Below are 20,581 nucleotides of genomic sequence, written 5' to 3'. Positions count from 1 at the left end.
TTCCTCTCCTTGCAGAATGCCTGACGTCAAACACGAGCGACAGTGAAAGCAGCTCAAGTAAGTGACCTTATTTTCCTTCTACTTTTTTTTGCAGCTTTTATTTCAGACATAATCCAACTAAATGAAAAGCATGCGGCACGTCATTACACCTGTATCCAGAGCGGTGTTTTATTTTAGTCCTCGGTGCTGTAGTGAGCTGGCATTTGACTGCGATGGTATCAGGCACTTAGTAGCAAAACCGTCTCTTTCGTCTGCTGTTATGGAAAATGTGACTGTATGAAAAGAGTACTTTTAAACATTCCATTACTATCAACCACATCTAGTAATCCATTGTCATGGGATTATAATAAAGATGTATTTTTACTCAAACTGCTGTCTTCCTTTCTGCTATTCAGAGGGTCAGGAAGACACAATTCTCTCCTACGAGCCAGTGATTCGACAGGAGAGTAAGTATACAATATACTAGATGTTCTCCTCCATTTAGGATGGGGTTTGAGACCATTAATGCTTATTTTATCCCAGTGTTTGTAGACATGAGTTTTGACCTGCGCCCTCTCTTCTTGTTTGCAGTTCATTACACAAGGCCTGTGATCATCTTGGGCCCAATGAAAGACAGAGTAAACGATGACCTGATCTCAGAGTTCCCTCACAAGTTTGGCTCCTGCGTTCCTCGTGAGTAGACCACTCGACAACATGCACCACATTATCACAGCCACTTATGGAAACACTGGTGGAAAATATATATCCTGTGTTTTAGTGATATCTCCCTAACAGTCATTTGAATCTGTCCCTCAATCTGTGCAGACACGACACGTCCGCGGCGGGAGAATGAGATGGATGGCCAGGACTACCATTTTGTGGGCTCACGGGAGCAGATGGAGAAGGACATTCAGGATAATAAGTTCATTGAGGCGGGCCAGTTCAACGAGAACCTCTATGGGACCAGCATCTTGTCTGTCAGAGCAGTGGCTGAGAGGGTAGGGAGCACAACACATCATAAATGTGCAGTATACACAAGGTTAATTTCTGATTGATTGTTAAGGGATGTAGAGCCTGAGAAAATGTGGTATTTTGATACTTAAGTGCTCTTTCTCTCCTTCCTCTTCATGAAGGGAAAACACTGTATCCTGGACGTGTCTGGGAACGCTATAAAGCGACTGCAACAAGCACAACTTTATTCGATCGCAATTTTCATCAAACCAAAATCCATTGAAACTCTTATGTAAGTGTGTCTGTTCTTGGATCTAATGAACTGTTAAAAGCATTTCTCTTTACTGTAACTCCATACAACAATCACTTTCTGTACTGCACACCAACCAACCATGTCTGTGTTGCAGGGAGATGAATAAGAGACAGACATTTGAGCAATCCAATAAAATCTTTGATAAGGCAATTAAACTGGAACAAGAGTTTGGAGAATTTTTCACAGGTAAGTCCACTATTTTTTTTAATTTTTTTTTTAGGTTAATCGCGGATTATACATATTTTAGATACACTTGAATCGTATTGTAGGGCAAGTAGGAATCTTAATGCATCAATGCACTCATGATATCCACTTCTCTGTCTGTCTCCAGCCATTGTACAGGGTGACTCTCTAGAGGAAATTTACAACAAAATCAAGATGATCATCGAGGAACAGTCGGGCCCCTACATCTGGATACCTTCCTCAGAGAAGCTCTGAACTCCCAGCTATACCCCTCTGTGTCAGTGCAGAGCCCCCCACAGCCCTCCTGACACCCCGCCCATCCCCCAAATAGCTCCTCCCTCCCCCTTTTTTGCCGATATGTTTCATATCAAGTTTTAGTGTCATCATTATGTTAATCTCAAATGAAAAGAAGTCTTATCACCATTACTGTGACTGTGCACACCCCTGCATGAGTTTCTCAGCAAATCCATTTAAGACTGGAAATGCCATTCCGAATGAATTTGTCATTTTAAAACAAAAAAAGGGAAAAGGAGAAATAATCCGTCTTTTGTGAAATGGGACTGACAGTTGAAGATCAGAATGTTTTACAGACAATGCCGGGGTGAGGAGGAGTTTGGGATTCAGGGGAAGTTGCAGAGGAATGGAGACTTAATCACACAAGTTGGAACACTTTGTAAATGTTCATCAAATCACATTTAAAAAAAGACACAAGAGAAGCAAAGACCACTTAGGAGGGTTTTTTTTCTACAAGGACTGAATAATATCAAGCCCAGCTGATGGTACTGTTGGAGGAGTGATCTCTCTTGTTTATAATTACTGAAGAAATTGGTGAAGAAGCCTACAGACTGGTGATCTATCACAAACCAGCTTGCTGTTTGATCAGCTGCCAGTTGTTGGTGCTGCTGCAGCTGATCAAGACCTCTTGGGAGGCAGAACAAATGAAAGAAATGAGTTATGAATCTACATTTATATAATGAAATCACAAGGTAAATGAACAAATCCTACTGAGATTTTACTACATATTAAAAACGACACATTTTACATTTCACTAGAATTGTCTACTTGGAGGGCTGTTAGATTTCATTCCTTTGTTTTTTTTTTTTGTGGGATTTTTTGCTTGTGGTTTTTAGCTGCTCTGTGTAAAAGGTGGGGGTAGAGAAGTGTAACGGGGCTCTCTGCAAAACACCAAACTGCCTTACATCAAATACAAATTGTTATATTACTACCTGTACTTCGTGAGGGAAGCTACAAATAATTGACAAGGAAAACAAACAGGACATTTATTTTATTTTCTGAGTTGTTCTCCTGACTTCCAGGAGGTCTAACTTGTGAGTGCAATAGACTGAACGCATATCTCACCTCTGTGGATTCCTATCTTCCCCCTGTATTTTTATCCTTTTCCTGTTGTAGTTTAAGAATTTATTGGATTCCAATTTGGGCAGCCATAGCTCCCTCACCCATGTTGAGCAGCAGACCACCCTATTACACTCTCTGCCTTCCAATATGATTATTTTTGGTTGAATGGTCACATGGTACTGTCCTGTATATGCCACCCTGAAGGTGGCCTTAAAACGGGTAGAACAAGACAAATTGTATTGGATGTCCTAACAATTAAAGAGTCGATATAACTGGTTTTTGGATTGTCCCCCCCATCCAAAATAACACTTAAGAGGGGTTTGATTAAAACCTATATGCTCTGTATCTATAAAGTTTTTCAATCTTTTTTTAAATTTCTTCTGGGCATGTGTTGAGGCACTGTGTTATGAACCCAATGGTATATCTGGGGTGAATTCGGTCAGCTCAAGAATCTAACGCACCGATATAATTTCCCCTGCGACTGAAACACCATGTTTTAAAGGACAAATTTAAGAGTTCACAGATGTTAAATGTGAATGAAAGAGTAACTGACTGAATGGTCTGAGAGATTTTGAAAGGCATTTGCATTGAACTCTTTAATAGACACAATCATCAGCCTATCTTATGTGGTGAAGCTTCATGAAGACCACTTCTGTGGTAAACCCTTGCCTGAGTTGGCTTTATGGATTCAACAAGATTGAAATGACCTGCTAAATCTTCCTTTGCAGATCTTGGCACTGTTTATTTGTTCATGTGAGGGGACGTGTCTGACTTGTTGAAGAATACTGTGGCCCCCTACCCTGTGAACATTTCATTTTCCACCGTTTTTGGAAGAGGGGAAGGGTTTTCCTCAGATGCCTGAGAGCCAGACCATCTTCTGTATGCCCTTGCCCTCTGGGTCAACCCCCCCCCCCCCCCAACACCTGTACATGCAGGCATTTTCTGAACAGGTGTGCCCACCTGCCAGGCACCACTGCTAAACCAGCTGTCATTACCTGTGTCAAAACCAGAGTTCAGGGAATAACTGAAGGGAACAGAGCCATTTATAAACTGCTTACAGACTGTTTCAAAGGGTGTGGTAGCTGTCAAATGTAAATATGCCCCCAGCAGATCCCCCTCACCTGTGCTTCATGCATGTGTGAAATAAACTGGGACAAAACATTTTTATAGATCACAAATGACAGGTAAGTAAACTGAGATATAATTTCCAATTTTTCCATACATGTGACGTAATGTTGGTATTTCTCTATAGACAACTCTTCAGCTGCCTATTGGAACACTTTTTAGTCAGTTGGGAACTTAATTCCCTGAATTAGGGCCGGCCTGTCTACATGTTATTTCTTGTGGAAAATGGTGTATAGATTCAAAGAATGAAGACAAGATGCAGGCAGCAACCTACAATATATTCCAGTAACCAGGAGGAGCATTGATGAATATCTGATTTAGAACTGGTCCTCTGTTTTTAGTTGAAACACAGCTGACTGTTAAACATATGTCTGGTATTTATACCTTTCGGTCAGCCATCATGTCAATAAAGCCCAAATAACATGTTTTTTTTTCATCCTTTCCATTGAAGTTGCGGTATAACAAGATTGAACCTTAATTCCCGTGTGTGTATAATTCATGAGGGTCTGTTCCAGTGAGAGAGACACGATTATGTAAGCTTTTCTGGGGGGGTTGTTGGGTTCTGGTTTGTCCTTTTGGGTGATGAGTTGTTTGACAGCACACCTGTGCAGTAAGTGCTTGCAAATTCTTTGATTGTACAGTAGTTTCCTTCCTGTCACACTGCAGGTGTTTGAGCCTATCAGGATGCTGGGCCAAATGGTCTTCCCTGTCCTAGTCATGAGGGAGCACAGTCCTGCAATTTTTTGTTTGTTTGGGGTTTTAGGTTTGGACTGGACGAGTTTATTTGTTTGAAAATAAAATATGTGACTCGGTTATATGATTTCGATGTGTTTTATTCTCACCAAATCAAGTCCACTGGTATTGGTAGTTGTTTAAATAAGACAATGTAAAATTCATATGAATGTAATATCAGGGAGGGATAAAATGTATTTATATTAATGTAGAGAAGTACCAAAACATGAACTACAAAAGCTAGAAATTGTTATCTAAACTCTCCATAGGGAAATATTAGGGGAGGGCAGGATGCAACTGACATCCTGGAGGAGCTGACTAAACTGAAGACCAGTCATACAGGAACCAGTGAGACTTCATACAGTAAACCACCATCCCAGCTACCACATGGATAATATCAGGTACCTGACATTAAAAGTGCTCCGCAGAGCTCAACCATCATGATCACTCCTCCATGATAAGGTTCTTCTTGGCTTTGTCTAGCCTGTCCAGGACCTCACTGTACAGACCCGACATCTGTCGACAGACAAACAATACTGGATATTAGCAATGTAATTAAGAAACAAATGGCTAGGTCTATATTTGTTTCCAGTAACAGGTATACAGTCAAACTTTTCTAATTTAAGACGAGGCCGAGGCCTCTCATTTGACTGGATGACTCAGCCCTGTCACGCTCCATTGCTGCTCCAACCCTCCCACAGTCAGTCAGTAGTACCTGTGTCTGGTAGCTCTCCTGCAGGGAGCCCAGGTGCCGGAGGAAGCTCATGCCCAGGCCACACCACCTCTCAGCCTCGGGGTACTGGGCCAGGCTGTACAGCAGGATGCCTGTGTTCCAGGCTCGGGTCAGCAGCCACAGGATCTCCATCTCAGGGAAGTCCTCAGGCTGGAGAGGAGGCACAGAGGAGACAACGAACACATTCAAGCTGCTGCCGTCCACCTGGCTAGGAGCACCAGTGATAACTCACCTGACCTCAGAGTCCAGGTATGCCTATGAATGTGGCTTTCAGTGTCTATAGTCAGTCTGGGTGTCAGAAAATACGGGATTTTATACAGGACCATGCTCACTTGTGAGGAAGATTAAAATGTATGTGACTTTGATGTATATTAATTTAAGTCACTTGTCCATCCATTGTTATAATGTATTGATTACAAGGTTGTGTAATGGAAAATCTGCACGGCAGTGTTTCAATTTGCAACTCTGCATATGACAATGTGCCTGTGCACATAAAGCTTGGTAATGCTTCAATACTCTGATGCATCTTTTCACCAGTTTAACAGCAGAGCGATGGCTTGTACAGCATATTACCATTCACATTGGCAGGAAAGGGATGGTGAATGGAAGCATCTGCTAATTGAAGTGCTGCTGAAAGCCCATTGATAAAAACAAACAGGAGATGCTTTCAGTGCAGCGGCGGAGGGGGGCGGAGGGACGAGGGGGTTAATTACAATGCGGGGTTGCTTGGGGGTGGCGGCGGTGGCACGAGATTGCTGCCGACTCACTGCGGCTGTGATGATGGACAGGGCCTCTTCATAGTAGCCCCATACCTCCTCCAGCACACGGGCCTCCACATCCGACACGCCGCTGGGTAGCGACAGCTGGATCAGGCTGTGGACACACTGGCTGAGAGGGAGCATTGAGATAGAGAGGGAGTAAGACATCACACACAGCAACCTACGCACGGACACATTGAGGTTCTGTCACAGCAAATATCTGACTGGATCATATACGAGTCTCTGAAAGACCCGTTCAGTGGATCAACGGTAAACTGTGAGGCTTTTTTTGTTGTTGTTTTGTGATGGGATGAGCAATGAGATGGCCACACACCTGCAGCGGGCCAGGTCTGCTTGTGGTTGTTTCCTGTGCAGAGACAGAGCGATCCTCAAGGCCTTCTTACACAGCAGAGGGAAGTGGGCAGGAGGCTCCATGGCCAAGGCTGAGGACAGAAGAAACACACTCATCACAATACTCAATACAAAACTGTGTGGCCGGGCAAAAAACACTGGATGAGGAGGACAAGTCCTGTAAGGAGAGGGTCAACTACGGTGTTTACTCTTCACCTGCCATGGTCTCCAACACCTTGATCTCAACATTATCCAGCTCCAGCACTGACTCCAGCACTGTCTCCACCTTGGGGTCGTTGAGCTTGGCACGAGCCTCAAACTCATACAGCAGCAGCAAAATGTTGGTTGGGTCCTTGGAGTTGTCCCCTGGGCGTGAGTATCAGATGATGTCAGATTATTCTCCTCACACAACGTAATCCAACATCATGGCAGAATTGAGCAGAGCACAGTATGGAATGGAAGAGGAGGGATAATTACGGCCACCTGATGCTTTAAGAGTCTTCCAGACCTCCCAGCAGATCTGAATGTGCTCCAGGGCTTGTGTCAGTTGCTCCTTCTAAACATGAAGACAGTGACATTCAGTCATTCAGTATTCATCATCGCCACCTAGTGGCCGCTACCCATAACGGCAAGATTAAAAATAACTACCTACGCCAGCACTGATAACACGGTTAGTCACCTCTCCTCTCCGCTGGTCTTGGTAAATTTCCATCCATGCGGATGGAGAAAGAGCTAAATATGGAAGACAGGCAGAGAAAAAGAGAGAGAGAGAGAGAGAGAGGGGGGGTGGTACACACCTGTTCAGAGTGTGGAGACTTCCTGCAGAGCTCCAGAGAGGCAGCAGCAGCCATCAGCAGGCACGTCTTCTGGCCCATCAGCACGGCCCGGTCCGAGGGGCAGAACTGGGACAGCTAGGGTTACCACACACACACACACACACACACACACATATATATATATATATTAAGAGAACCATAAAGATGAAGGACCACAACACAGAGAATGCATTAAACGAAGGGTGACTGCGTGACGGTCCGTGTCTGTGTGTTTTAGGGGTGTACGGGTATAACGACTGACCAAGTTGTTTTATGTGGAAGCTGCAGGGCTCCACGTTTCTATCTTTGGCAACACTAATTCCCTGTGGGTTGTATTGATCTACACCTGCACAGATACAGATCAATTCTCCCGGTGATGCTAATAAGAGGACATGCCTGGTAAGAGAACACAAAGAAATCCCTCATCCTGTCAGGGCTGCTCTCACACTGCAGCGCAGAGTTCCAAGCTAAGACACGCAGGCACACAGAAATAAAATTAGACAAAATGCACAGTGCACTATGCTGCTTACACAGTGCTACTGTAATTCGTAAAATAGCAAGATAAATAACAGTATATCTCCAGATAGTATGTAAGTACCAATCTTCCTGAACCAGTTGGCGTCCTCTGTGCGCTGCTCTACAGCCATGCTAGGCCCTGGGCTGAGCTGTGACACTTTCTGCAGTGCTGTGGTGGTGACAGTAAACAGCAAACACTGGCTGGGTGAAAACCAAGCAGTAGTGCACAGCAGAGAAAAATAGAATCGACACTAAAGCTGAGGATTTTTTAAGCAGCGGTGGCAGAGGTAGTGGGGGCATCTTCCTGGGGGAGGTAGTGGGGGGCATCTTCCTTCTCAGTCTTCCTATTGAACGACTGTGAGAAGGTCACTTCTGGTGACTTTTTTAAAGGACATTCTACTCCCAAAATGTATGAAAATTAAATTACGTTCTCTTCCTTTGGAACTCATCTGTAAATCGAAGACAGTTTAATTTGATCTCGATCTCAATGACATCACCAGCCAATTCTACATAATAATTTTTTGGGCGAGACGGGGATGATTTAGCAGCGCCGGTGCGCATAGGGGAAACACTGATAATGCATTACCTCAGAGTACTCATATATTGAGGGGAGAAAGATGTTGCTGTAAGTGTGATTGTTGTACATTGTACTCACCCATTTTTAGATATGACAGCAGAACATCCAGATTTGCATGTCTATATATAGAGGAAATGTAACAAGCAGAAACAGTAAATCAACCACAACTGAAACGCTGTAGAAATGGGCAGCAGGTATCCTAACGGTTAAGAGCGTTGGGCCAGTAACTAAAAGGTCGCTGGTTTGAATCCCAAAGCCGGATAGGTAAAAAAAGTATATTGATGTGTCCTTGAGAAAGGCACTTAACCCTAATTGCTCCTGTATGTCGCTCTGGATAAGAGTGTTGGCTAAATTACTAAAATTAAATGAAGCATTTAAACACTATTGTATGATCATGTTTCACGATATCTCACCTTATCTCCCCACTGGCCTTTTCTATTGTTGTGAGCACTAGTCGAACCAAACACCTGTAATAGACAAAGACCATGAGGACTCGGGACCTAGTTCCTTTCACCTACTAACACTGTACTGAGAGGCACACATTTCACAGGAGAAATTAAAAGATATAGGTCAGTAGATCATGGAGACACAGTTAAACCTCACTGAAAGCTTAAATAGCACCATGTTTCACTGCATCATGCATTCTAACACATTTATGTTGGAGACTGGTGATGCGACACAAATTGTGATAATCAACTGTCATTGTATGTTATGTCATGTTTATGATAAGGTCATCTTGCAAAAGTATTCATCCCCCTTGGCGTTTTTCCTATTTTGTTGCATTACAACCTGTAATTTAAAATGATTTTTATTTGGATTTAATGTAATGGACATACACAAAATAGTCCAAATTAGTGAAGTGAAATGAAAAACATAACTTGCTTAAAAAAACATTTAAAAATTAAAAACAGAAAAGTGGTGAGTGCATATGTATTCACCCCCTTTGCTATGAAGCCCCTAAATAAGATCTGGTGCAACCAATTACCTTCAGAAGTCAAACAATTAGTTAAATAAAGTCCACCTGTGTGCAATCTAAGTGTCTCATGAGTTGTCACATGATCTCACCATATATACACACCTGTTCTGAAAGGAGTTCTCCAAACAGGTCAGGGACAAAGTTGTGGAGAAGTACAAATCAGGGTTGGGTTATAAAAAAATATCCGAAACTTTGAACATCCCACGGAGCACAATTAAATACATTATTAAAAAATGGAAAGAATATGGCACCACAACAAACCTGTCAAGACAAGGCCTCCCACCAAAACTCACGGCCCAGCAAGGAGGGCATTAATCAGAGAGGCAACAAAAGAGACCAAAGATAACCCTGAAGGAGCTGCAAAGCTCCACAGCGGAGATTCTTTAAGCAATGGCTTTTTTTCTGGCCACTCTCGCGTAAAGTCCAGCTCTGTGGAATGTATGGCTTAAAGTGGTCCTATCTGTCCATAGTACCACTTTAAGCCATACATTCCACAGAGCTGGACTTTACGCGAGAGTGGCCAGAAAAAAGCCATTGCTTAAAGAAAAAAATAAGCAAACACATTTGGTGTATGCCAAAAGGCATGTGGGAGACTCCCCAAACATATGGAAGAAGGTACTCTGGTCAGATGAGACTAAAATTGAGCTTTTTGGCCATCAAAGAAAACACTATGTCTGGCGTGTCACCCCGAGAAAACCATCCCCATTTTTTTTCATCAGCAGAGACTGGGAAACTGGTCAGAATTGAAGGAATGATGGATGGCGCTAAATACAGGGAAATTCTTGAGGGAAACTTGTTTCAGTCTTCCAAAGATTTGAGACTGGGACGGAGGTTCACCTTCCAGCAGGACAATGACCCTAAGCATACTGCTAAAGCAACACTCGAGTGGTTTAAGGGGAAACATTTAAATGTCTTGCCTAGTCAAAGCCCAGACCTCAATCCAATTGAGAATCTGTGGTATGACTTAAAAATTGCTGTATACCAGCGGAACCCATCCAACTTGAAGGAGCTGCAGCAGTTTTGCCTTGAAAAATTCCAGTGGCTAGATGTGCCAAGCTTATAGAGACATACCCCAAGAGACTTGCAGCTGTAATTGCTGCAAAAGGTGGCTCTATAAAGTATTGACTTTGGGGGGGTGAATAGTTAGCACGTTCAAGTTCTGTTTATTTGTCTTATTTCTTGTATGTTTCACAAAAACATATTTTGCATCTTCAAAGTGGTAGGCATGTTGTGTAAATCAAATGATACAAACCTCCCAAAAAATACATTTTAATTCCAGGTTGTAAGGCAACAAAATAGGAAAAATGCCAAGGGGGTGAATACTTTCGCAAGCCACTGTATGTCTTACAGATGGACCATTCACATAGTGTTCCTGATCTCGCTGGACAAGAGTTCACTGATGTTGTTTGTGTGCGTTAGTAACTGACCTGAGAGCAGTGAGAACCTGAGCTTCATCTTTTGAGTGTTCACACAAACTCTCCAGAGCCTTCATGGCTGTGTCTTGTTGCTCATTCTGGAAGGAAAGGAAACAAAGGATGACAATGAGGATGATGGGTCTTTTCTCCTTCAACAATTCAAGAGCTTGGGACTATCTGCAAAAAGATGATTCTGAGGTAATTGGCTTTAAAGTTCCAAACCCTCATTGGTTTGAATGATGTCAGCAACTTTAATATTTTATTCTTTAGAACATGAATGGGGGTATTTACTATATAGCTAGAGAACACTGAAAAGAACAAGGCTATGTCAATAACTACATGTTGTCAAAAATGGAGATAGAACCTTTTAGTCCCAAGCTCTCAAATTGTCATCATCCTCATTATCATCCCCATAATCAGCAACAGTATGACCATCTGTCCCAGAGGTAGGTCAGTAATGGGGACCCACCTCCAGAGCGATCTGAGCAGCGAGACTGAGGAGGTTGGAGGCAGCATTCTCAGCCACTAGCAGTCTGTCCTCACTGGACACAGGACCTTGGGCCAGAGCCCCGATGGCCTTCACTGCCTCTGCAGCTGACAGAGACAAGGCTTCAGACTGAGAGGCACAGAGGGCCTGAATGTAGTCATGTAGTCCATCCTAAAACTCACCACACTCATGTAATATGCTGTTACCTTTCTCCACATTGTTCTCCAGGACAGCAATCTTGTAAACACTGAACTGAGTGAAGATGCTGTTTGGATCACATCTCTCTGCCTCCTTTATTGCTTCTTTGGCCTGACACACACACACACACACACACACACACACACACACACACACACACACACACACACACACACACACACACACACACACACACACACACACACACACACACACACACCCGGAATGCACAAAGTACACACAAAGATTACTATACAGTAATAATTACAACATGCTGTGTGAAGTCTGTTGTCACACTATTGAGTCACCTTGTCCAGCTGCTGCAGTTGCAGTAAGCAGGAGGCTCTGTTCCTCTGAAGCTTGGCCAGGTTGGGCTCCATCTGGCCAGCCTTGTAGAAACTCAAGGAGTAGTTATACCACTGCAGAGCCTCTGAGAAGTTCTTAGTCTGGAACAGGAAAATGACTCACATCCCAACAAATACAGACTTCACTATGACAGAGCAATGTACTTATTTTCAGCGAACACCCTAGACCCAAACTGTTACAGACCTATATCTATTCTACCCTGCCTTTCTAAGGTCTTCGAAAGCCAAGTTAACAAACAGATCACCGACCATTTCGAATCCCACCGTACCTTCTCCACTATGCAATCTGGTTTCCGAGCTGGTCATGGGTGCACCTCAGCCACGCTCAAGGTCCTAAACAATATCATAACCGCCATCGATAAGAGACAATACTGTGCAGCCGTATTCATCAACCTGGCCAAGGCTTTTGACTCTCTCAATCACCACATTCTTATCGGCAGACTCAACAGCCTTGGTTTCTCAAACGACTGCCTCGCCTGTTTCACCAACTACTTCTCAGACAGAGTTCAGTGTGTCAAATCGGAGGGCCTGTTTTCCGGACCTCTGGCAGTCTCTATGGGGGTACCACAGGGTTCAATTCTCGGGCCGACTCCTTTCTCTGTATACATCAATGATGTCGCTCTCGCTGCTGGTGATTCTCTGATCCACCTCTACGCAGACGTCACCATTCTGTATACTTCTGGCCCTTCTTTGGACACTGTGTTAACTAACCTCCAGACGAGCTTCAATGCCATACAACTCTCCTTCCGTGGCCTCCAACTGCTCTTAAATGCAAGTCAAACTAAATGCATGCTCTTCAACCGATCGCTGCCCGCACCTGCCCGCCCGTCCAGCATCACTACTCTGGACGGTTCTGACTTAGAATTTGTGGACAATTACAAATACCTAGGTGTCTGGTTAGACTGTAAACTCTCCTTCCAGACTCACATTAAGCATCTCCAATCCAATCCAAAATCAAATCTAGATTAGGCTTCCTATTTCGCAACAAAGCAGCCTTCACTCATGCTGCCAAACATACCCTCGTAAAACTGACTATCCTACCAATCCTTGACTTCGGCGATGTCATATATAAAATAGCCTCCAACACTCTACTCAGCAAATTGGATGCAGTCTATCACAGTGCCATCCGTTTTGTCACCAAAGCCCCATATACTAGCCATCACTGCAACCTGTATGCTCTCGTTGGCTGGCCCTCGCTTCATATTCGTCGCCAAACCCACTGGCTCTAGGTCATCTATAAGTCTTTGCTAGGTAAAGCGCCGCCTTATTTCAGCTCACTGGTCACCATAGCAGCACCCACCCATAGCACATGCTCCAGCAGATATATTTCACTGGTCACCCCCAAAGCCTATTCCTCCTTTGGCCGCCTTTCCTTCCAGTTCTCTGCTGCCAATGACTGGAACAAATTGCCAAAATCACTGAAGCTGGAGACTCATATCTCCCTCACTAACTTTAACCTGTTATGGCTAGGGGGCAGTATTTTCACAGCCGGATAAAAAAACGTACCCGATTTAATCTGATTATTACTCCTGCCCAGAAACTAGAATATGCATATAATTATTAGCTTTGGATAGAAAACACTCCAAAGTTTCTAAAACTGTTTGAATGGTGTCTGTGAGTATAACAGAACTCATTTGGCAGGCCAAAACCTGAGAAGATTCCATGCAGGAAGTGCCCTGTCTGACAATTTCTTGCCCTTCTTGATTATCTCTATCCATTACAGAGGATCTCTGCTGTTACGTGACACTTCCTACGGCTCCCATGGGCTCTCAGAAGGCGGCAAAAAGCTGAATCGTGGCTTTGCAGGCTCTGTCTGAAAAAAAGTAACGCGTTTGGATAGTGGCTGGTTACAGTACTGTGAGACTCAGGCTCGTGCCCGCGTCGACCCCATGCTTTGTTTTCTTTCGTCTGTTTACCTAAACGCAGATTCCCGGTCGGAATATTATCGCTTTTTTATGAGAAAAATGGCATAAAAATTGATTTTAAACAGCGGTTGACATGCTTCGAAGTACGGTAATGGAATATTTAGAAATCTTTTGTCACGAAATGCGCCATGCTCGTGACCCTTATTTACACTTCGGATAGTGTCTTGAACACACGAACAAAACGCCGCTGTTTGGATATAACTATGGATTATTTTGAACCAAACCAACATTTGTTATTGAAGTAGCAGTCCTGGGAGTGCATTCTGACGAAGACAGCAAAGGTAATAACATTTTTCTTATAGTAAATCTGACTTTGATGAGTGCTACATTTGCTGGGTGTCTAAATAGCTAGCTGTGATGGCTGGGCTATCTACTCAGAATATTGCAAAATGTGCTTTCACCGAAAAGCTATTTTAAAATCGGACACCTCGATTGCACAAAGGAGTTCTGTATCTATAATTCTTAAAATAATTGTTATGTTTTTTGTGAACGTTTATCGTGAGTAATTTAGTAAATTCACCGGAGGTTTGCGGGGGGTATGCTAATTCTGAACGTCACATGCTAATGTAAAAAGCTGGTTTTTGATATAAATATGAACTTGATTGAACAAAACATGCATGTATTGTATAACATAATGTCCTAGGTGTGTCATCTGATGAAGATCATCAAAGGTTAGTGCTGCATTTAGCTGTGGTTTTGTTTTTTGTGACATTATATGCTAGCTTGAAAAATGGGTGTGATTATTTCTGGCTGGGTACTCTGCTGACATAATCTAATGTTTTGCTTTCGCTGTAAAGCTTTTTTGAAATCGGACAGTGTGGTTAGATAAAGGAGAGTCTTGTCTTTAAAATGCTGTGAAATAGTCATATGTTTGAAAAATGGAAGTTTTTGTATTTTAGAGGAATTTGTAATTCGCGCCACGCCTATCATTGGATATTGGAGCAGGTGTTCCGCTAGCGGAACGTCTAGATGTAAGAGGTTTTAAGCATCAGCTGTCAGAGCAGCTCACAGATCACTGCATCTGTACATAGCCCATCTGTAAATAGCCCATCCAACTACCTCATCCCCATATTGTTATTTATTTATTTTTTGCTCCTTTGCACCCCAGTATCTTTACTTGCACATTCATCTTCTGCACATCTATCACTCCAGTGTTTAATTGCTAAATTGTAATTACTTCGCCACTATGGCCTATTTATTGCCTCACCTCCCTTATCTTACCTCATTTGCACACACTGTATATAGATTTTTTTCCCCTATTGTGTTATTGACTGTAGGTTTGTTTATTCCATGTCTAACTCTGTGTTGTTGTTTGTGTCGCACTGCTTTGCTTAATCTTGGCCAGGTCGCAGTTGTAAATGAGAACTTGTTCTCAACTGGCCTACCTGGTTAAATAAAGGTGAAATAAAAAAAATTAATAAAAAGTTCTACTGTACCTCAAAGTTCTTGGAGGCTTTGTCCCACAGCAGGAGATGTAAACAGGTGAGAGTCTGAGGAGACAGCTGTTTACCAGTGTAGTGGCCTGAAAGAGGACATATCAGCAATCTTACAACTGCATTTTCATTTCACTGCATCAACACCACCACCATCATCACCACCACCGTAGTACCTGTGATGATGTCCACCACCACCACCGTAGTACCTGTAATGATGTCCACCACCGTAGTACCTGTGATGATGTCCACCACCACCACCGTAGTAACTGTGATGATGTCCACCACCACCACCATAGTACCTGTGATGATGTCCACCACCACCACCGTAGTACCTGTGATGATGTCCACCACCACCACCGTAGTACCTGTGATGATGTCCACCACCACCACCGTAGTACCTGTGATGATGTCCACCACCACCACCACCACTGTAGTACCTGTGATGATGTCCACCACCACCACCGTAGTACCTGTGATGATGTCCACTACCACCACTGTAGTACCTGTGATGATGTCCACCACCACCACCGTAGTACCTGTGATGATGTCCACCACCACCACCGTAGTACCTGTGATGATGTCCACACCACCACCACCACTGTAGTACCTGTGATGATGTCCACCACCACCACCACCACTGTAGTACCTGTGATGATGTCCACTACCACCACCACCACTGTAGTACCTGTGATGATGTCCACCACCACCACCACCACTGTAGTACCTGTGATGATGTCCACCACCACCACCACCACTGTAGTACCTGTGATGATGTCCACTACCACCACCACCACTGTAGTACCTGTGATGATGTCCACCATCACCGTAGTACCTGTGATGATGTCCACCACCACCACCACTGTAGTACCTGTGATGATGTCCACCACCACCACCACCGTAGTACTTGTGATGATGTCCACCACCACCACCGTAGTACCTGTGATGATGTCCACTACCACCACCACCACTGTAGTACCTGTGATGATGTCCACCACCACCACCACTGTAGTACCTGTGATGATGTCCTCTATTTTCTGTTTTCCCAGAAGCTCCTTGCCTCTCTGCAGCAGCAACTCAATGTGCAGGACCAGGGCACTGCCCAGTTCAGGGGATGACTCAAAGTGCTGGCACACCCTCTTCAGGTAGTCAAAGGCCAATGTCTCTCTGGGAACACATATCAACAGAACACACGGCGCATATCAATGCAATATATCAATACAATGTTGTATTTCAATGGAAACATGAAAATATTTATATTATAAAATATTTACATTATTACTTTATCTAAAAACGTCTGGAATGAATACAATGGCACAAGTGGATATCTGATTTGCAATTTGTTAAGATGATCAGTGTGTCTACCTGTCTTCAGCCATGAGTAGTTTCACTGTGCTTAGACACACTTCCAGAGGAACCTCCAACTCCAGCAGCTCTGTCACTCCTGAATGGAGACAGCAAGATGAAATGGTAATGCATTATACAGTACTGTAAACGGAGGACTTGGGAGTCCTTAAAACTCCCACTCAAGCCATTCAAAAAAGCAGAAAGAGAGAGAAACAGGGTAATGTCCTACTCACCAGCTCTTATGTGGTCATCCTGAGCCCCACAACTCAGTAGAATTCTGATCTTCAGGTAGAGCCCAGAGGGATGCACACTTTCCTGTGAAATTGCTGAGTTTTAATCGAAAACCAAATAATCTTGCTTAATATTAGAAAGTATCAACAAGAGTGATGGGGGGGGTTACCTTATTGGCTAAGTTCACAGCATTGAGTGCCTTCTCCTGAAACTGCTGACAGTCCCACTTCAGATAGACAGTGGCAAGGAGCCTCAGGACCTTGGCCTAAATAAGAACGTTCAGCAATTTACTCTACTGTAATTAAAAACAAATCAAAACATTGGAGCTTTTGGCTTTTCTAATAACCAGGAAGTACTAGTGAAAAAACTTAAGAGACTATGGTATGTATGAACTGCACTACTCCCTTACTTGCACTTCAGCACCAGGGGAGTATTTTATATTCATCTTCCCTATGTCATAACTCTGGCTGGAAAAGACAACAGTGTAGATATTCATGTACTGCACTTTATCATACACCTTAATTAAAATAAGTAACATATTTCAGATGTTGAGCTTCTGTAATGCTTCCTTTATGTCACTAATATAGTATCTTTTGTCAAGCTAAATCAATGCTATTTACCTCAACCAGAATGAACTCTCCTCATACTTTTTCATATTGTAGGAATCCACTCCGAAGTTATAGCACATGAGAGAGAGATAGCCTGTCTTTGGGGGGGAGGGGGGGGGGGAGTAGCTGAATATACCTGCCCAATATCGGGAGAGTTAAAAACACTAGTGCTTTATCAAAGTAATATCAGAGTTTAGTTTCCTTTTTGTATCCTACCTCTTTGGGGAGCCGCAGTAGCATGTCTTTACAGCGCTGCATGTAGGCCACAGCCTCTTGGTGATTCTCTTGAGCAAGTGCCTGCATCAGAATAAAAACATATCATAAGCTACCAGCACATCAGTGAAGTAAAGCTATATGTGAACAAAAAACTATTTTCTTCTTCATTCTGCAGATGTGTGAAAATGTCACTTTCAGTTGACAAATTTCACAAGTACAAATTAGCCTAACATTGTTGTATGTGTTAGATGGTGAATCCATCTCTAGCTCACCGACTCAGCTTGGTAAGACAGAACTCGAAGCAGGTCCTTCTCTACATCTCCTTTCGATGTGTTGATGTCTGCCCCTCCATGGCCTCGGGATGTTAGTCGACTGTACAGTGTCTCCAAGCTCTGGACAAATAATATTATGAACATTTGAGTTCAGTGTTATGACAGAAGTTCTAAAAGTTTATCAACTGTCTTATATACTGTACAGAGTCATAGGGCATAGTTTAACATATTCAAGCTTACTTTGACAGCAAGGCTCAGGAAGTTATCAGCTAGCTGGGGCTTTTTACAGTCTAGCCAGGTTCTTCCTGTCTTGCTGGCCATCTGTAAAGAAAATGTAAATTTTCTTAATTAATGAATTACAGTAACACAGAGGTAGGCCTTACAGTGCAGTGGTTTATTTCATGATCCATTTCACTAACCAGGATCTGTTTGCGCACAGCGCCCTCTGCTGGATTCTCAGGCTCACAGGCGTACAGCAGCCTGCATGCAACATGACGCACTGACACCACAGACAGACCAGGAGGAATACATCACAGGAGAAAGTCAGTAATGATGACAATGGCATAAATCAGGTATTTCACAGCAAAAAAATAAGTATTAGGCTACCTTTTGCTTTCTGGTGCTCATTTATGGCTGTTCCCACACGTTTGGTGACTGCCCAATTCCACAGCTGAATGGCACTTTCTTCAAGCTAGAGAATGTTAATTTGAAGTGGCAATTAGCAAACTAGCTATTTTTCTATAGAATAAATTATTGACTAAAACACATGCACCTTTCAATGGTTTCGTTAGAGAAGAAAATACTGCTCTAAGTTTGGCTGCCAACCTGAGGATCCAATGGTGTTATTCTTGGGAAGTCTTCACAAAAGAGCTTCTCAATAACCTCATCTGTATTAGCCAGTTGTTTCTGCAGCAGGCGCTCTGTGAGACCTTTAATAAAACATAACTATATTATCCCAAAAACCACCATGAAAATAAATACATACAGGTGCCTGTTGAGTGACGTGACAGGTTGGCATTGCGTTCGAGGCACCAGTGGTCGCCGACACCATCGACGTCTCATGTAATGCCAATACATTTCAAGGAAACTTTTGCGAATTTCAAATGAGGAATATAACCAATATACCGGTAACTTAGCAATATATTTCAACTTTGCTACATTTTCTGAAGCGTAAACTAAAGCACACTGGAAGGTTAGTCAGCTGGCTAGCTAGCTAGCTAACATTAAGATATACGTTAGCAGTCAACATTTTATGTCAGAAAAAGTTGCTATAAACTCACATTTTACATTTGAAATAAACATATCCATGTTTCGAGTGAAGGAAAGTGTAACACCTTAAATAGACACAAACAATGTAACTAAGCTCGTCAGCTAGCGCTCCATTCGGATGCTGATGCTGATAAGTGATTGACAGCTGTGATCTTGGCGTCGCGCGAGCCACTCTCGTGAAGTGACGTCGAAGAGAAAGGCCCTTGTTATCCGCGAGCCCTTAGGATGTGCACCACTGACACCACCCCATTGAAGTTGAAACTCAAATGGTTAAGGTTAGGTAAGGGTCAAATCAAATTCAAATCAAATGTTATTTGTCACATGCGGCGTATACAACAAGTGTAGACTTCACCGTAAAATGTTTACTTACGAGCCCTTTCCCAACAATGCAGTTAAAACGTAAGAAAATGTGCAAATAGATACAAATTTAATTGTAACAATAAAATAACACAATCAAATAATAATGAGGCTATATAATGAGTACCGGTACCGAGTCAGTGTACTGGGTTAGGAGTTTGTTTTTTTGTGTTTTTTTTAAGGTAATATGTACAAATAGGTTTAGTTAGGTGATTGATTGAAGTACTGTGTACACGTATGTAGGTTGAGGTAGGTTATGGTTAAGGGTAGTGTTTAGTGTTTTGGGTAGGGACACCCCAATGGTCCCGAATAGCACTAACCGATAAGGAAGTGCAGAGGGATGTGGTGAGCAGCCAAAATTAAGGTGAGCAGCCTGCCAGACTAAAACATAGAAAAATGTGCAGGTGTTATGGCAGGTGCAGTGAAAAGCCTATGTTACTAGCTCCAACAGTGCAGTAGGATGTCTTGCAAATACAATACAATTACACAATTTAAAAAATCAAAACAAGAAATCAAGAAATAACAGTCCAAGTAGATACACAGAGTGTACAAAACATTAGAAACACCTGCTCTTTCCATGACATAGAATGGCCAGGTGAATCCAGGTGAAAGGTTTGATCCCTTATTGATGTCACCTTCAATCAGTGTAGATGAAGGGGAGGAGACAGGTTAAAGAAGGATGTTTAACCCTTGAGACAATTGAGACATGGATTGTGTAGTGTGCCATTCAGATGGTGAATGGACAAGACAAAATATTTAAGTGCCTTTAAATGGGGTATGGTAGTAGGTGCCAGGTGCACTGGTTTGAGTGTGTCAAGAACTGCAACGCTGCTGGGTCTTTCACATCCCTGTGGAACGCTTTCGACAACTTGTAGAGTCCATGCCCTGAGGGCAAAAGGGATGTGTTTATTGGCCATAGCTTATGCCTGCCCATACTATAATCCCACTGCCACCATGGGGCACTCTGTTCACAACATTGACATCAGCAAACCACTCACCCACACAATGCTATACATGCTGTGGCATTGTGTTTTGTGACTTTTATTGCCCACAGCACAAGGTGCACCTGTGTATTTCTATTTATTATGGATCC

General features: G+C 43.0%; 2 protein-coding genes across 12 annotated transcripts in view; one reads left to right on the top strand and one right to left on the bottom strand.

Annotated features, from left to right (window-relative positions):
- LOC106604729 (disks large homolog 3) overlaps positions 1–4,722 on the top strand; it is a 141,554-nt gene extending 136,832 nt beyond the window's left edge. For all 9 annotated transcript variants that reach the window (XM_082975177.1, XM_014199688.3, XM_082975178.1 and 6 more), the window contains 7 exons: positions 16–57; positions 396–446; positions 571–672; positions 805–977; positions 1,113–1,222; positions 1,338–1,429; positions 1,575–4,722. In XM_082975177.1, coding sequence (XP_082831303.1) covers positions 16–57; positions 396–446; positions 571–672; positions 805–977; positions 1,113–1,222; positions 1,338–1,429; positions 1,575–1,681 — 677 coding nt within the window. In that variant the 3' untranslated portion in view covers positions 1,682–4,722. The remainder of the gene's footprint in view (positions 1–15; positions 58–395; positions 447–570; positions 673–804; positions 978–1,112; positions 1,223–1,337; positions 1,430–1,574) is intronic.
- tex11 (testis expressed 11) lies at positions 2,514–19,264 on the bottom strand. 3 transcript variants are annotated; one of them, XM_014199676.3, is made up of 29 exons: positions 19,143–19,264; positions 18,688–18,791; positions 18,469–18,553; positions 18,282–18,361; positions 18,103–18,183; positions 17,863–17,982; positions 17,591–17,671; positions 17,387–17,472; positions 17,176–17,233; positions 16,936–17,031; positions 16,769–16,850; positions 16,554–16,632; positions 16,204–16,355; positions 15,192–15,277; positions 11,774–11,911; positions 11,474–11,576; positions 11,250–11,374; positions 10,793–10,878; positions 8,803–8,856; positions 8,468–8,508; positions 7,895–7,981; positions 7,693–7,763; positions 7,279–7,392; positions 6,959–7,037; positions 6,698–6,847; positions 6,465–6,573; positions 6,086–6,260; positions 5,355–5,522; positions 2,514–5,155 (listed from the first exon to the last, which is right to left on the bottom strand). In XM_014199676.3, exons 1-29 carry the CDS (start codon positions 19,168–19,170, stop codon positions 5,084–5,086), a joined length of 2,790 nt encoding a protein of 929 aa, XP_014055151.2. In that variant the 5' UTR covers positions 19,171–19,264; the 3' UTR covers positions 2,514–5,083. The 3 variants fall into 3 exon arrangements, with proteins under 3 accessions (XP_014055151.2, XP_014055154.2, XP_014055152.2); XM_014199679.3 differs by having other exon boundaries at positions 6,140–6,260; XM_014199677.3 differs by having other exon boundaries at positions 6,965–7,037.
- Between the last annotated feature and the right edge of the window lie 1,317 nt (positions 19,265–20,581).

Source organism: Salmo salar, chromosome 05, assembly GCF_965601325.2.
Source record: "Salmo salar chromosome 05, fSalSal1, whole genome shotgun sequence".
Taxonomy (NCBI): Eukaryota; Metazoa; Chordata; class Actinopteri; order Salmoniformes; family Salmonidae; genus Salmo; species Salmo salar.
Note: the sequence above shows the minus strand (reverse complement) of the source record. Positions and strands in the feature narration are given on the sequence as shown.